Source organism: Electrophorus electricus, chromosome 17 (assembly GCF_041902795.1).
Source record: "Electrophorus electricus isolate QZ-2024a chromosome 17, ASM4190279v1, whole genome shotgun sequence".
Classification (NCBI taxonomy): Eukaryota; Metazoa; Chordata; class Actinopteri; order Gymnotiformes; family Gymnotidae; genus Electrophorus; species Electrophorus electricus.
The window spans coordinates 21,580,001-21,597,500 of NC_137513.1; the positions used below are offsets into that span (position 1 = coordinate 21,580,001).

Consider the following 17,500-nt stretch of genomic DNA (forward strand, 5'->3'; position numbering starts at 1 on the left):
GGGTCAGGACACGCCCTGCAATCCCCCTGGCCCCCCTTTCCTGCAGTGGGACCACTAGTGGTGCTCACGTGACAAAAATAAACACGGAAACGCACCGAGTTGCACGGAGGAGCTGGCGTGCCAAGATCATGACCTCAGAGCTCCCAAAAGCCCCATCCTTCAGCCGAGTGCGGGTAACCTCCGCTCTGCAGACGGGTAGCATGAAGCTCTTCTTTCATGTCGCGTCTCCCGTCTACTCGGGCCGCGGAGCGGGATGCCCCACGGCAGGTGGCATGGGACCGGGAAGCGAATTAGCACGTCCAGAAGGTGAGAATTCCGTCCTTCGCGAAAACGGGAAGCGCGATCAGGAATTAACACATCCAAGAGATATTTGCCCTGGGTTGGGTGAAGCTGACGATGGCCAATCCCACACCGGGATAAGATTTCCCAGAGCACCAGCATAAGGGGTGGAGATGATGGCTTAAGGCATTTTTTCACCCCCTTCTGAGCCCTGACAAGAAGCCCATTTCAGCATCACTGAAACTGGGATTAAGAATAACAAAGAAATAGTTCTCTTTATTGACACCAGTTCTCTCCTGCGGTAATACACCTTTTACTGCAAAAAATCTAAACAAAACTATGTTCCAACTTTAAAATGCTCTGAACAGTTGTGAAATGTAGTTTAGCATGAGCTAACAGTGCCGCCATGGCCGGAGCCAGCGGTCTACTGCGGCACTGGGTCCGCGTCCAGCCGAGCCAAGCCGAGCCCTCTCCTGCCCCACCGCGACTCAGACGTGAACGCACCGCCGAGAATTTGCGGCGTCCGCAGCCGACCCCCTCGAGGGAGCGAGAGCGCGCTCCACTTTCATCTGTGCCGCGCCGCTCCCGACATCTGGAGGCTCTCCATCGCTAAATCTCCCAACCCCGTGCCCTGACGTTTAAAACGTGACGCACGTTTTAACCGTTACGCAGGACTGACCCACACGACCTCCCGCTCTGGCGGACGGAGGCCCCGGCTGTCTGCAGGGCCTGCACCAATCGCTCGCATAAAATTTGGCATAAATTCTGAAGGAGGCAAGGCGATTATCCCTAATTTATTCAGAAAAGTGACAGTTTGCAAGGCAGAGGACGCGAGGTCTGCGCAGCGAAGGCCCTGCTGTCTGGGAACAGTAGAGGCGGGGCAGCTGAGGCGAGACACAGAGGGCCAGCACTGGCTGGTCTGTTGTCGTTTTGTTTGTTTTCTTTACTTCAACATGAAGGGAATGGTGATACCCAAGCCGTATGAGATAATTGTTGATGGTTCTTTGTGGTAACTCTAAGTCAATAGCCAATGTTTTATACTAATTGCAAGTTATGATAGAAATCAATTTATAGACTTTTACTGTTGGGGTGGTTGTTGTTGTCTTCTGTGTAGAGTTCTCCTATACACACAAAACACACACAGTGCTTGAAAAGGCCATAAAGTTTAAGCTCTTGCCATAAATTTTGACCTTGCCTTTCTAAAAATCAATCAATCCAGTTTCTGGGGGCCATTTGAGTGGTGCCTGGGGAGAGATGGGGCTAAATCTCATCCTGTGGAGGGCAGCACTGGACACTAGGTACTGACTCCAAGCACCCTGGTGCCCCTAAAAGCAGACGGCTCCTGAGCTCCGGTTTCACGCTCCTGCCCCCAGGAGCCTGTAATGGCAGGAAGACCCTGAGCGTCGGTAATGCTATCTGTGCTGGGGGGGAGTAGGAGCTGAACTGCCCCGTCGTGCCACACTGTGCTCAGCAATAACTCCCGCACACCCGGAGTGGACAGGCAGCTCTGCTCAGGAGTCAGAGATATGGGGGAGGAACTGGAGTGAACCCTCCCTTAAAAAAAAAAGGCACTTCAAAGGGAGAGGAGCCAGAGAGCTCATCGTGGAGTCAGCGGACGGGTACTATTATCACGTCGTGCACCCTCCTCCCCCTCGCGCCGGAGGGTTCGAGAGCCGGGTCGGACAGAGGCTCGTGCTGACCCCGGCGTGCGCCACCGGCAACGGGACTCTCCGAGCGAGAGACGCGGCCGTAACGACTTCCTTATGGGCTTCCCGGCCAAGACTGATGGGCTGACAGAAGGTATGTTAAATATCTCCTCGTCTGACTGCAATACCGAGAGCGTGACCCCTCTGAAAGTGAAGTCTTAACGAGAGCCCAGTGAGGTCAGCGAGCTGTAATATGGCAGCTGGAGTTAAAAGACGTGGTGGGAGCCCAGGGAACAGCGAGAATGGACGCCGGAGATCTTCTGATACGTAGTGTGAAGGGTAGCGCTCGTAGTGCTTTAGCATACAGTTTGGTATTATTGCTGGAGGCTGGTTAGATTATGATATAGAGTTCCTACAGTCAATATATTTATAATGTATGAAAATCTACAGGCTCAGCATTGCCATATTAAAATAACATCTTATTTTTTTGTGCAATAGTTTCAGAATGTGTTTTTCTCATCGCATTTTGAGAAAGGTAAGGTAGAGAGAGAGAGGGAGAGATTTACCTGAGAGCACAGCAGCATGACGAGTTCCACCACAGAGGTGCTGGACTTCATGCACACCAGACCTGTAGGGGTGGAAGAGGGGCGGGGCAAAGAGTGAAAAAGAGGGGAGACGAAGAGAAGGGAGAATGGAAGAGTTACACAAAACCATAAGAATCCATCTGCATAACCAAGTTTCAACACCGATTATTAGGGCAGCGTCTGGTAAATAAGAGCGTGTGTGCGGGTATAAACGCGCGGGATGGCTTCTGTTCTCCTGCCGTGTCGAGGGCCAGATAAAGAGTGGGTCGGGTTCGTCCTCGTCTGCATGCCAGCAGATTGCGCCCAGGCCCATTTTTGTGCCTCTGTGCCCACTTCTCGCGGTTTTGGATCCTGGCCCTGGTTTTTGCCTTCTGGATCATGTCTCGTGTGTCCTGTCTGCTCTCTGTGTTCCTCATATCCTCTCAGCAGGTTCATCGCACCACCAAATACGACCTTCATCAATGACTTTGACTTTTTAAATAATTTGTTCAGTAAAAACACCACCGAAAATGTGTTGTTTGTTAAATAAGTGTTCATTATTAAATAAAGACCGGATAACGTTTCACGTAGCATTTCAAGAGATTCACAAACTTTATCCCTCCCAGACGCAGACACAAGGGTGCGTCTGTCCTGACGAGCACAATCAAGAGCTTTAATTGCACATAATCGTCACAGCTCCAGGACGCAGGACGTTCCTACCCGCAGATCAGCAGCCATTTAAATGTCCTCCTAACTATGAATGATTGCTTCCAAACTACAAACAGCGGAAGCTACCACTGTAATATGTCAAGGGGCAAATGTGCAGGAGGCCCTGCCTTTACAATCCCCCTTTCACATTCGGGAGGCCGAGGTAACGCTCCACCACGCTGTGTCGGGCGTGCCCGGCTGAGCGGTGACCCCCACTCTCGCTGCAGCCTGGGGGCCGTAATTAGTCAGGCGGCCACCTGACCCCGGGCTTGCGCGACTGGACAAACTAAACGCAGTCCTGCTTAAACAGCTCCGCTCCCAGCCCGCCCGGCGTGAATGCGCCATTGAAGGCCGGCAGAGGCACTCGGGACCGGGGCCCCCTCTTAGGGCTCACAACAAGCACACTGTTCCATTCGCTCTGGGCTCCCGGGTTCATGAGGGCTGTCCGGGGGGGGCGGACGGAGCATAATTGTCCCGTGACCGCGCATCTGGGGGTGGGGGGGGTGGGTGGGTGTTTGACCCCTGGTGCCGTGTTGGGTGATGGATAGCGGGTAATTAGGGGATAAACAGGGCGCCGGCGAACAGTATTTCAGCTGTGCGGTGCAGACAAGATGGAGGAAGTGGAGGAGCTGGAGGGGGGAAAAAAAAAAAAAAAAAACACCATCCAGGCATCTCTTCTTCTGGCCCAGGCTGCAGGATGGAGGCACAGAGTTGGCGCTGTCACACCGGAAGCGGCACTTGTGTGTCTGGACCTTGTTTGGGAAGGCTGGAGAGAACCATCCGAATCCATCACGGCAGCAATGGTGTGCATGCAAAGGCCACTGTGTTAGAAACAACCAGCTGGTATAACGTACATCTGTTATCCCCGCACAGCAAGCGATGGGCATTACCCAGTTCCTCAGCAACGGTCGGTTTCTGAACACGACGCGGCCCGCTGATCGGATGTTTTCAGGTGGTGGTGCACTTTCAGCCCAGCAGCGGCAGACGCGTGTCGATACCCCAGCAACAGTGCTGTAGGGGAAAGAAAAAACCCCCAAAAAACACACCAGCACCCACACCCACCCCACTACCACACCCGACTCGCAGCTGAGTTGCGAATGCGTGACCCCGCAAAATAATCTCAAGAGGTTGTGTGCTCAGGAAACTGACCATTGACGAACTGGGTAGGTGGTGACTGACCAATCGCGCGTGCCTGCAGGCTGTAAAACTGCACCTACGAGACAGGCGTGGCTAATAAAGAGGACGTTGAGTGTGGGTGAAAGGGGGCCGTGTCTGAACAAGGTGCAGGTGCTTCCGCGAGCTCGACCTCACACTCGTCTCCCTGAAACGCAGCTCATCAGGGCGAGACAGAGCGTCAGACCACTGGGACAGCGAGCGAGTGTGCTGCTGCTCTCGTCACCACCAACCGGCACAGGTTACATCAGCAGGTTGGCAAGGCAAAACACTCGCCATGGCAACGTGCAGCATTCAGGCAGTCCAGGGGGCCGCGGGGCCACGCCCCCCCCCCCGTTACCACTCCCTTTATTTTCCAATGATATTTGAGTGTTTGAATACTTTTCTTCAATGCCTCATAAATATGAAAGTGTTAACGATATCATTAGTGGCCAGAACTTAAATGTGTGTGTGTATACGTGCATGTGTGTGTTTATCTATCTACCTATATCTCAATATATTTTCACACTTCCAGTCACAGCTTAAAAATGTTTTCTTACAAACACCAGCTACATCATGCAAATGAACTTTATTAGGCTATAAAACTGACACTTCACACTGAACTTCAAGAGGGTGTGAAGCCTCCTTAGTTGGTAGGACTTAAGTAGAATACAGACAGGAACTTGCCTGCTATTATATGTGGAAAGACAAGGTCAGAGTCCAGGGCAGAAAGGGTGTGTGTGTGTGTGTGTGTGTGTGTGTGTGTGTGTGTGTGTGTGTGTGAGTGAGAGTGTGTGTATTTCTTTCATTAACTGGCCATTCCAGTCACAGGAACACATTTTTCCGCCACGCTGTAATTCTCTGGCTAAACCTTCTCAAGGACTGCAGGAAACCATTAGCCTGAACGAACAAACTGCCACTGAGGTCCGCTAGAGGCTCGGTCTGGGTGGGAGGAGCAGGCATCAGGCCAGCAGGCAAAGCCGTACGCCGCAGACGCTGTGTGTTTGGGCGCGTTCTCTGTCCCCACAAACACACCGGAGAGGCTGCAGTCCAAAATCAGCCGTGTGCATGTTCCAGTGAAGTCAGTTACCAGCAGAAGGTTCCGAATCATTCGATCGATCGGATGTTTATGAACACAGCCACGAAACGTCAGTCATGACATTCGGAGCACTGACAGAACACAACGAGATCCTAGAAGATCCTAGAAGTGTTATAACAGCACCGAAGCCCTAAACTTCCATCACTTTATTATTTTTTTCTTCGTGTTAGTTTGTTTGAAAATCAAGATGTTACGATAAGCCCAGATGGCTAACCGCATGACGCATGAGCACCCCTGCACATCCCGGAGTCCACGAGCTCTGAGCCCGGGGGGTGGGAGCGAGGCATGGAGGGGACGGAGGTCCTGCTGTACCTTCAATGAGGAGCTCCTGGCCGTGGCTGCCCAGCAGGGTGCGGCTCAGAAAGGGCGCAAAGTCCACGAAGATCTCCCTCAGCAAGGGGGCAACCTTCTCCAGAGCTCGCTCCAGCTTAGTGGTGATGCTGGGGGACAGAGAGAGAGAGAGAGAGAGAGAGAGAGAGAGAGAGAGAGAGAGAGAGGGAGGGAGAGAGAGAGGAGAGGAGAGAGAGAGAGAGAAAGAGAGAAGGAGGGAGGGAGGGAGGGAGGGAGAGAGAGAGGAGAGGAGAGAGAAATAATCTTATATTATCTACTAAGAATATGCAGGGAGCCCTGACTATAACGGCGTATTTAAAGAGACAAATGTCTAGCTACAGCGAGAGAGACAGAGCCAACATAAAGAGGTATGAAATCTATGAAAACGATGTACTAGATGTACTGGACATGGTTTAGGTTTCAGCCTTTGTTTCACTGGTCCCAGTCCAGGCTTAGCTAATATGTTTTATGTGATTTGCACATACATGCACTTATCGTGATGTTTTTTTAGTCTGGAAATCCTGTTTTTAAATACACATCCACATTTGATGACCTCAAGCACTTATACAGCTCCTAAGCTCTCTCTGTGAATTTGCCAGTCAAGAACTTTGGTACTATTTCCATGCAAAGTACCAAAGTACTTTTTTTGGTTGAACTGTATTTTATTTGTACAACACACGCACACACACACACACGCGCGCACACACACACACACGCGCACACACACACACACGCGCACACACACACACACACACACACACACATACACACATACACACATACACACATACACACATACACACACACACACACACACACACAACCTTGTGCTGTGCTACGTCAAGTTTCAGGTGACTATAAATAGCAAAACCTGCTAAAATGGCACCCAGCTGAGGGTGAGCTTGTTAAAGTTCTTTTGTTCGAGCGCAAGACGCCAGCTATGTAGCCAGTGCAGGCCTCAGAGGTTCTACAGCCAGACACTTTCATCATCGACTTCACCCTCTCCGTAAGTGCTGTCGGTTACCGCTGCCATGGCAACTGATTTGCGATTCCTAGCGTGGGAGAGGAGACGAGGAGAGTGTGTGTGAAGTAGAGAGAAACCCCAGAGAGAAAGAGTGACACACACACACACACACACACACACACACACACATGCAGGCACGCACATGAGCACACACACAAAACAGAAAATACACACTTTCTGTTTTGCAGTCAGACAGTGGTCTGGGTGTGATTCCTGTCACAGAGTGTTAGTTTAGACCCAAGGTCAGAATGGTGGCCACACAGGCGCACACACACAGGCACACACACACACACCAATTCCTTTATATTAGCACTTACATAGCCCTGCTTGACAGCCTACACACACACACATTCACAGCTCCCACTGTAATGTATAAGGTGTAGGATGTCTTGTTTGTTGCGACCTCCACAACAATGACAAAAGCAAGCCACGTGACCTTTCACCTCGGCTGGAAACAAAGGAAAGCTCAAGTGGCTAATGACAGGGACTCAGGGAGGGTGCCCTCTTGTGGCAAGGTTGTGCCACTGCCATGTTTTTAACCTCTATCCAACTTTCACATACTGACAAACAAAAACGCCTAAAAGAAGACATTCAACTGTCAGAAAATACTTAACATATTAGATTTTTTTTTTAATCAAGAACAATTTAAAAAAAAGCTCTCAGCATGCAAATAGCATGGTAATCTCTTAAAAAAATACAATCTTCTCCATCCTTCACTTCTCTGTTTCTCTCTCTCTCTCACACACACACACACACACACACCTCATATTCTCCATGGAGTCCTCAGGCATGGGCCCGACCGTCTGCACCGCAGGGAGATTCTTGCTGGTCGCCCCGTTAACAAAGCCAGAGGAAGAGGAGCAGGAGGAAGACGCTGGGTCTGCCCCACCTGCGAAAGCAAAAAGACCGGAGACGTGTGTCAAGGAAATGACCGACCCCCGCCCTCCGCCCTGTGAACACATTTTCGTTAAAACCCCAAACAAAGACGCATCTTCTCAGAGCATGTGTGCACGTGTAGCTCTGACTTGGCAAAAAAAAAAAAACGATATACTAAACGTGAAATTCTCTTTCATTTGAAACGTTGTCAGCCGCCCCCTAACGGCTCCCTGTCTAGTTATGATACATTTTGGGTAGAAGACAGTATAACTACATCAAATGCAGCTATCAAGCACCAATCAGCCTCTTCCCTGTGAGGGCTGACGATACTCTCTTACTGCCCTGTCAGGATTCACTGCAGCGTCTCCGCTGGCTCGCCGTGATAGATACATCACAGGGAGGGACTGTCAACGGCTGAAGGTGTCAGGCTGCCCCGGACGGGAATTCCATTACGTAGCTGTCACTCGCCCCAAAGGAGGCGAACACCCTGCCCTGCCCCGCCCCAATCCCGAACTCCCACCCCCGGGGGCCCAACGTAGGAGCAGAGGCACCGGTCAGATCCCAGATCCATTTCCGCTTTCATGCTTTTTCATGCTCATCTGGAGGAGGTGAAGTTCCTCCCGCCCGGTAACACACCCGCCAGGCATCCGTGAGTCTCCTTTACGCCTGTAATCGTCTGTAACACCGTAGCGGGGAAGGAGAGGCATGGAAAGAGTGCGTTGCGTTTGTGACAGTTCCGCAATGACAGCGTTTTTCCTAGCATGATGCTCAGTGATGCACTCCGTGTTAAGTGGGGAGTAAGGCACTCAGGGGCCTGGGTTAACATCACTTTATCCAGAGTCTGTGGCGGTGTCTCCTCGCTATTTGACACTAAAAATGGATATCAGCTGGATTATGCATAGTTATAGCAGTTAAATATCCTTGAAATTACATATAGCTCTTATCTTAATGTGGATCTGGTCATTAGAATGTTTCTATCCCCAGCAATCCATGGCAGGATATGCCCCTCAGAGGGTATGCTTACTAAGGTAGTGAGGAGAGACCTCTAGTGGCCAGTGAGCTTCCTGCACACCGAATCTACTTACCTGAACCCAAACTGGCTTTAATTATGGTACTCTGGGAATGGTAACAAAAAGCAAGTGTATTTTCAGGGGTAATTCAATTAAGTGCCCCTTATTTCAAATTAGATGCTTGTTAGCCACACGGGGCGTGACTGCGACAGTGTTAGCAGGGAGAAGGCGGGACCGAGGCTGTTCCCGTGAAGGGTGGCGTATGAAAGGTGGGCTCTGCATACCTGTCGTGTTGATCATGCTTTTGGGCGTAGCAGAGGCTGCGGCGAAGATGTTGTGGGTGCTGCCTGAGGTGGAGGACCCCGAGCTGGCCACAGTGTTCACCGCCATACCAGGCTTCTTGGCCTGCACGACCACACTCCTGAGAGAGAGAGAGAGAGAGAGAGAGTTGGAATTCTGAAACCGAAATCACATTGTGCCTACACCAGATTCAGGGCCCTGCTAACATACAGTATGTACAGTACATCTTCAAAGGCACAATGCCTTCCGAAAGCCCTAACGCATTCCTGTGCGTCCACCAGCTGCACTTTGGGTACACAATGTAAATATAAATATTTATGTGGACTGCTTAGGTTTCCAAACAGAGCTGACTGGCTTGGAAAGGGAGTGGTGCTCACGTGTTGGTGCCCAGACCTAAAGCAGGGCTGAAAAAAATAAAGAGAGAAAACAACTTGGCCTCACACACGTGTGTGTGTGTGTGTGTGTGTGTGTGTGTGTGTGCACATGCCAGGTCTCTCCCCCTAAACCTCACAGCGTGGTCAGGGTGGGCAGTCAGCTTGAACAAAACGTCAGGTTCTGAAACCTTGTTGGCACGCAGGGATATATCCAGGGAGCCCCCGGTGCCACACAGCCACGCCGTGCCCGCGCACGCTGGCTCCGGCCGTTCAGGATAAGCCGCTGCTTTCAGCTCGGCTGCCGCGGACACATGCCAGTCCTCCGGCACCGAATCCCACACACTCAAAAGCTGTCTATTTATAACAGCCCGATCCGACGGACATAACGCCGGGCAAGGAGACCCAGAACCCTGCAGAACCTTGTAACATCGAGGCTCGGATCTTTGACAGAACCGCTCCAATTGTGCCACCAACCGTTCGCGCAAAGCTGATCAAAAAGTAGGCTGTTTTGTTCACGTCTTTAGAAGCAGAAAATGACCTGGCTTCCCTAGGGCACTGCTATATGCGCAGACAAGGGTCAGCTTGGACAGTTGGCCCGGTTGTGTGTATCAACACAAGAGATGGCGTGTACAGTGCAGCCTTTTTCGCATCCAAACCTCTGGGCTTCTTCAGACTTGCGGATTCGTGTACGTGACGCGTTCCCGAGAAAATCCACAGGGCCGAGGAGCTGTTTCATTCTACAGGTCAGGTAGAAGCAGGCTGCAGTGGCGTTCCCAACTCAATTTCCAGTCAGCCCGCTAGGAACTCTGGCTTTAGCAGACTCTGCTCGTGGAATTACCCGAACACGGATGTGATGTCACAGACAAAAGAGCAAGACTTGTGATCGCAGCTTTTTATTTAAATGTAATTAGCATATCATACACATGGGACGATGGGCGCGTCGAATTGTAGCTAATTTAAATTGTATTCTAACTTCTGATCTTCAACAATAACAATATTGGTGGTGTAGCCGATTCTGTAATCTGTACTGAGATAAATTGCGTACCTCTGCCCGGTACTGGAGGGCGCGAGCCTGAACGATTGGATAAGTTAATAAAACTCAGAATGCCTCCGAGTGCCGGCGGCGATTATTAAATGCACTGTGAGGTAGACCAGGAACTGCAGTGGCTGCTGTAAATCTTTCTCCCAGTGTCATATTTTGGCATGGACGTGAACTACGGAGACGAGCCGAAGGCTCCCAGCACGTATATACTCGTGGCCGCGTGGCTTCACGGATCCCACACGATGATGTCGAGCGCTTCGGCAAACGTCGCAGAGGCCCGTGAGGCCGTGAGGACATTGCTACACAGTCCGGAGATTTAGACTGGGCATCTGTGGCCTTTTTACTGTGGCGTTCCGCACTTGCCCTTAAACGTGTGTGTGTGTGTGTGTGTGTGACTCCAAACTATGCAACGTAGAAATATTAGTTGGATTGAGTCATTTCAGAATGCCATTTCAAGTCGGAATTTCAAAATTCCTTCAAATAATTTCAACCGCTATTCTAGAGCATAATGGTTGAAGGAAAATCTTGTCAAAACATCTGTAAAAGTCATTTTTTATTGCTGAATAGCATTCCAGAGCATTTTGAACAAGGAAAGCACATTGCAATATGCAATCCATTTCTAATATTTGCATGCACTAAAATATTCGTCTGATATCTGCATTTTCCAAGTCCCACTCTTTGAAAAGACTGGGGAGATTCATTTCCCAAATGCATCTTCCATTTATTTTGCTGCAACGTCCAGCAGGTACTTGACAGGTGGAGCTGATAATATTGGACTGATATACCTGGTTTTAATAAAATATGTATACCGTTTATGAATTATTCATTGGCCAGTGGCTCATAAATAATGCATACTACCCAACACATATTTTATTAATAGGATTTTCTTAATTGAGCTGGTTTGAATAAAGCAAGGATTAATCTCGGGATGAATATTAATAAACCCAGGGCGTCCAGTGTGTGCTGTTGCTGGAATTCTAGGCCCATGAAAGCCACTGCAATCTTCCCGGCAAAAATCAATTTCAAGGGTCTTCGGCAGATCGGTATAAATTTGTAACAAACCATAATTGCACCCTATTAGAATAACTCAGCAATCCCCTGCACGTCGGGGTCTGTCTCCACACAAGCGAGCGCCGGGGTATTGCTCCTAAACTGGGCTGGAAGCTGAGGCTTTGATTTGAATTCGTCATGGTAACGGCCCCATCTGCAAGCACTGCCTTCGTGGTATTGAAGCCTAATTGAAAATTTCACCTTTAGGAAAGTTCCAGAAAGACGCCAGGGCGGGTGGGGTGGCTTTGGGTCCACCCCCGGCCCTCCTGTGCTTGAAGCGTTTTCTTTTTATGCCACTCCCAATCCATTGTGTTTCTGACAGTCGATCGAAGGGGCCTTTCCACGCCTGGCACCTCATTTCGGTGGCAGGTGGCAAACAATTAGATGCGGCAATTTGGGCGGCGGTGGATGACATTAGAGCTCGCAGCTCCCTGAGTGGTACGTCGCGGCCCTGGCGGACAGCCCGTGTGAAAGCATTTCAAAAATAATACACTTTGCCGGGGCGACTCATTTCGGCCCGTCAGTCCCTATTAAGGAGCTGAGGGCTGAGGAAGACAGCAGAAGAGAGGGGGCCCTCTGTTTAATCTGCCATCAACGCCCTGGAGACCCCCCACACACACACACACTCACATCACCTTTGCTATTCATCAGATACGCTTCCCATGTCACACACCCCCGCCTCCTCCCCCCGGTCAGGTGCCTGTATTATAACGGAGCTGGAGGTGGTCACTGTTTTGTTCGCTTCCGCCATCTGAATTGTGCCGCGTCGCGTAATGATGGCCTTGCACAGCCAGTTCTTCACCTGTTCCAAAGGAAGCTTGCCCACGCCTGCTTCTCAGCATGTCCGACGGGATTCCGTGCACGCCTGCAGGTGCAGGGAGTTTCCCGGGAGCAGGTAGCTTCAAAGGAATTCTGTTTACTTTTTAATTCCTACACGATGCACTGCAAAAAATATTTGTCTTAGCTAATGAAAACATTCCAAACATATATTGCTTATCAAGATTTCTCACCAGTATTACTTAAAATGAAAACATTCTAACCATAATCAATATATTGATTTTTCTATATGATATTATTCCAAACTTACTATAAGATCATTCAACCTCATTTTAAGCACTTTACCAAGCGAGAACTGTTTAGAAATATTTGGAATAATTAAACAAAAATGGAATAATATGACAGAAAGAATTGATTAAATTTTTAATTTATTTCCATGATCTCATTTTTGCTCTGAGATGTATCGGTGGCGTTTGCTATTCAGAGATGTTTTAGTGAATTTTGCTATTGTTTAATGCAACAGACCAAAGAGCCCTCGCTTAGTTTATGGCGAGGGGCCAACGCCGACTCCGCATGAGTTTAACCGCCAGGCCTGAAGACTAAACTGGGATTAGCAGGAGGACAAACGTTCCCCCTGCCTGAAACGGAGATGGATCACTCCGTGATCTTATCTCGGCCTGGAATGTAAACACGACCCAAAATGTTCCACTACGATTCAAAGACCTTTTCAAACACAGAAATACTTTGCGATAGGAAGTGCCGGGGGACCTGAAAGACTCTCGGCTTGCTTACGAATGAAAAATCATTATGTTGCCCCTGCAGGGACACAGTAATACAGGTATCCATCACGGCGTGACTAAGACGCAGTGTGTGTGTGTGGGTGGATGTCGGCTGCGAGAACAGACAGGAACTATTAAGCGTAAACCACGCAGAGATGAAATCAAATCAGAACCACTACTGTAACATTAACGACAGGAAGAAATTAATCACAGCAAAAAAAACACCGTTAATGCTTTTTTGCGGTAATGCGCAGGTCGCCACCTGGTGGAGAGGAGTGTTATTGCGCCCTGCAATGGAGGCAGCTTTGAAGGTTTACTCTAACGCACGCAGCCTGAAAGCCCGTACCTGTCGAATGAGTGGAACTGCATGGGCAGCAGGACGTGGGGCTCCCTCGTGGCGGCCTGGTGGACAGGGTAGGGCAGCAGCTCGGGGCGGCCCTCGGCCGTCTCCAGGGGCGATGCCACCAGGCTCTTGAGGATCTCCTTCACGTTGATGCCCTTGCCCTGGCCGACGCTGGAAACCGAGGTGCCCGGGGACCCCTCGGCCAGGCTCTCCTGGGACCGGACTTCCGAGGACAGGGTGCAGAGCAGGCCGCGCAGGCCGTTCGGACCGCCGGGGCAGGGGTCTGGTTCGGCCCCGTTCAGCACACCGGATGTCGGCTCCTCCCCGAGGCCTGAGTCCGAGTGAGGCAGGGAGGCTTCAGAGAGTGGCTCCACCCCTGGAGGCGGGGTCTCCTTCCTTCCGTCTGAGAAAGGCAGTGGGTTCTCTGTAAAAACACACACACACCTTGATAAAACAACAACCTGACACTTTTAAAAGGTAAGCTTATTACCAACCTACAGCTACACGTTCCAACAACAACATAACGTTCAGGCCGCACGCTCTCATAATCAAAATTCTACCATAAACATTTGCACTAAAAGACTACTATTATGCATTGCTACCAAATCAAAGGCTGACTAATCATTTGGACCACACATTTAACCAGTCCATTTAGCAAAGGAACAGCCTTTCCAACTCTTTAACATGCACATATGCGACCCTATGCAGATGTGACTCCGCCTTCGTGCCTCCCCATACCCAGTTGTTTCCCAGATGCTGGACTGTCCTGATGAATATTCATAGTGAGGAGCGTCTGTTGCGGCAGACTCCGGCGAGCCGGGCCACACGCTGTCTGGGAAAACGCTCCCTCCTTGTATTTATTTCTTTGTTTACTTCGAGCTTGAGCTGGCTGAGGGCACGCAGGCAGCTCTATCTCTCTGTGACAGTCTGTATGATCCGATTCTCTTCCGCTGGATGGCCTGTCTAATGGCTACTGACAGTTGGGGCTGGAAATAGCAGCACCGGGCCTTCCGGGCCCTTCACAGACTTTGTCCATTTTTCTCTGCTCACCGCGCACACGCACACACACACACGCGCGCGCACACGCGCACACACGCGCGCGCGCACACACGCACGCGCGCACACAGGCACGCACATGCATGCACTCTCCCTCTCTGGCCTTCCTTTCAACACTCATGCTTCTCTGTATGCTTCCCCTACCCTTTATTCTGGTTTTAGAGGAATACTTTATCACCACTGGTCTTAAAAATATTCAGTTCAATTGTGAGACAAGTTCCAAAGTTGCGACCTTAGCCATGCTAACGCTGTTTCGACCCGCCAAACGATTCTGAATGAGGCTAAAACAAGCTGTTCTAACTCCTCAGCTACTTACATACAGAATATACACACCCGTACAAACTAAATCACGGAAGTTCAAGGCGGTCAACATTGTACCAAGCAAAGTGAGGTTGGTAGGTAAGATAAACACTTTACTGAACCCAAATGGGTGTTAACAGTTAACATCGGTGTTATACACTATAGACAGATAAATCTAAGAGACAACAGAAGAATTCAAACAACTACAGAAAATACAGACTACAGAGAGCATTCTATTACACACACACACACACACACACACACACACACCTAAAAACGGATATGCAAGGTTGTACAGCTGTACTGAAGTTGTACAGACATGTTGGAAAATACACTGATGTCACAGTCATTATTGTGCAAATATTCATGATACAGACAGCTGGATGTGAGAAGACAGTGGTAAGCAGTGCTAGCCGGCAACCTGGCGTGTGTCAAGTTGTGCTTCTGTCTTTTGTACAAGCAGCAGGAAAAGGAAAGGTTTGGTTTTCATTCTCAATTTAATGGCAGCACCTCACCTTCGTGAGCATGCTCAGAGGGAGGAGTGCGAGGAGCTTGGAGACTCTCTCTCTCTCTAACACTTCCACTTTTTTTTATTATTAGTTCCCATTTGCCTTTTGAAAAACAACTTTTCGATAAACCTACAGGTCAAACTGCATCAGGGAATGTCTTCAGATCGAATCTGATGTCTTTAGCCAAATTCGGACGGGAGAGGCGCGTTGAGAGACCAGGAAACGTGAGCAATCATAGTTTAGTGGTGTCCACCCGACCTGCCTGCGTACAGCAGATAAAATTAACCCCACGTCTACTCCGGCACATTTATGGAAATTCAGGTTCAACTGAACTTTCCCAGCACAGCAAACTCCAGGCAGTAAACTCAATCATGTGTTTTGAACTGAAACCCAAATCAAAGCTACAAAGCAATATCAGAAATGGACCAGCTGCGGTGTGCTGGCATGTCAGGGAAGACAGGAGACACTGACGTTTCTGGAACAGCACCTGTGCTCGTGGGGGAGTTGATTTCCTGCCGAACGCTCCTCCCCGATTGGCTGACGGCCCTGGCCGTCTCCCGCTGCGGCTCCAGGATGTCCCGGTACTTTGACACCATGAGGACAGAGATGAAGTAGACGACAGCCAGGGCCAGGAACTGGGCCTGCTTTCCGTCGTCCTGCACAGCGCAGACAGCCTACAGGGTTGGTCTCAGCCGTGGGTCCCTACACGAACCCCCCGCCTGAAGCTAGACTGCCAGGTTTGCAACCAGGCCGAGCGCAGAAGTATTTGACTTAGTGCCCTGCGCGCTCCGAGCGCAACACCCTTCTGTTGTCAAAGGAAGACTCTGAATTTTAGCAGGCATAAACCATGGGCAAGCCAAGAAAGATATTGTCAAAATAATCTAAACAAATATGACATGGGCAGACGCACGCTGCCGTGGGTGTTTATTCCGCTCCAGTTTCACTTACGACATCCCGGAAAACGACCGCACGCAGACGATTGATGTCCGCGTCCTGAAGGAGGCGGTCCGGGTCCTTGATGGGAGAAAGGTTCCCAGGGAAATTCTCCATGGAAGCCTGAAACGGGAGACAAAGCAGTGTCTCTCAGCAGGTGTCATCTTAGCTTAGGGAGGTTCCATTAACACGTTTACAGCGAGTGTGATCTCACACCAAACAGACAGACAGCTGCTGAAGGAAAGATGTCAACAGGACCTAAATAAATAAATAAATAGTATATGCAACATCATAATTTGACACATAATAAAACAGAACAGAATGGGAGAACAGAACGGGAGCTCTATACTTTAAATATTACCGAGCAAGATGACGTTGGTTAACAATGATGACTACCAAACTGACTTGTTTCTGTCTTTTGTAAACATGGGGCAAGAAACGCTCGTCCGTCATTCCAAGATGTACGTCGTATTAGTGAGCATGCTCAGGGGGGGAGTGGGCGGAGCTTGGAGGAATGAGAGAGAAGAGGGGCAGGGGCACCTTGCTGGCAGCTGCCACACCCTGCAGGCTGTCTGGGGTTTTAGCGCTGGACAGACAGCATTTCAGCCCCCTGTTCCGCTGACGCTGCCGGCACTCCAAACAGCTCCTGACGGCCGCACAGCACACTGAGTCAGAGAGAGAGAGAGGGATGGGGGGAGAGAGAGAGAGAGGCATTAACGCAGGCTGACAACGAGCAGAGGAAGGACCAAAAAAGGACGCATGAACAGCAAGTCAGGTACGGAAAAAAGCATTGCATAAAAATGATTTGAGAACGAGGGCGAGGAATTCCCTACGCCTTAGGGTAGGGCATACGAGTCCTCATGACCCGAACAAGACCCTGCCGGCCTGTGAAGGTGACCTTCACCAGCAGGGTCACTGATCTAGTACCAGCCAGTAGCCACGCAGCCTTGCTTACGGCCTCCGAGGGGCCCGACGCCAACAGCCCTGATTGGACAGGAATATGGTGCGATGTTCTCTGTTTATGAGTGTTTCTGTTTAGACAGACATCCACTGCTCTCTCACACACACACACACACACACACACACACACACACACCGAGTCTGAGGCACTGGCGCATCAGGCCTCCGGAGGACATGTTCTTCTCGGCCTCAATCTCGCTGAAGCTGAGAGAGCTGGCGAACACCAGCACGTCCACCATGGACATGAGGCGCGTCAGGAAGGTGACGGCCGTCTCCGAGGACATGCCCTGCGTCACCTCCATCCCTTCCAGCTCCGCCTGAAACGCACACGCACACGCACACACAGCATCAAACCCCGACACTGGCAATCACAAACGCATAATATAGCTT

At 50.2% G+C, this 17,500-nt stretch overlaps 1 protein-coding gene across 6 annotated transcripts in view; it reads right to left on the reverse strand.

Annotated features, from left to right (window-relative positions):
* Positions 1–17,500, reverse strand: part of nbeab (neurobeachin b) — a 189,152-nt gene that overhangs the window by 98,182 nt on the left and 73,470 nt on the right. For 5 of the 6 annotated variants that reach the window (XM_081700540.1, XM_081700539.1, XM_081700548.1 and 2 more), the window contains 9 exons: positions 17,247–17,427; positions 16,691–16,815; positions 16,166–16,273; positions 15,705–15,873; positions 13,356–13,776; positions 8,972–9,108; positions 7,564–7,690; positions 5,760–5,887; positions 2,492–2,553 (listed from right to left, as the gene is read on the reverse strand). In XM_081700540.1, coding sequence (XP_081556666.1) covers positions 2,492–2,553; positions 5,760–5,887; positions 7,564–7,690; positions 8,972–9,108; positions 13,356–13,776; positions 15,705–15,873; positions 16,166–16,273; positions 16,691–16,815; positions 17,247–17,427 — 1,458 coding nt within the window. Of the gene's footprint in view, positions 1–2,491; positions 2,554–5,759; positions 5,888–7,563; positions 7,691–8,971; positions 9,109–13,355; positions 13,777–15,704; positions 16,145–16,165; positions 16,274–16,690; positions 16,816–17,246; positions 17,428–17,500 lie in introns of those variants that run through there. The other variant, XM_081700543.1, reaches the window with a different exon arrangement.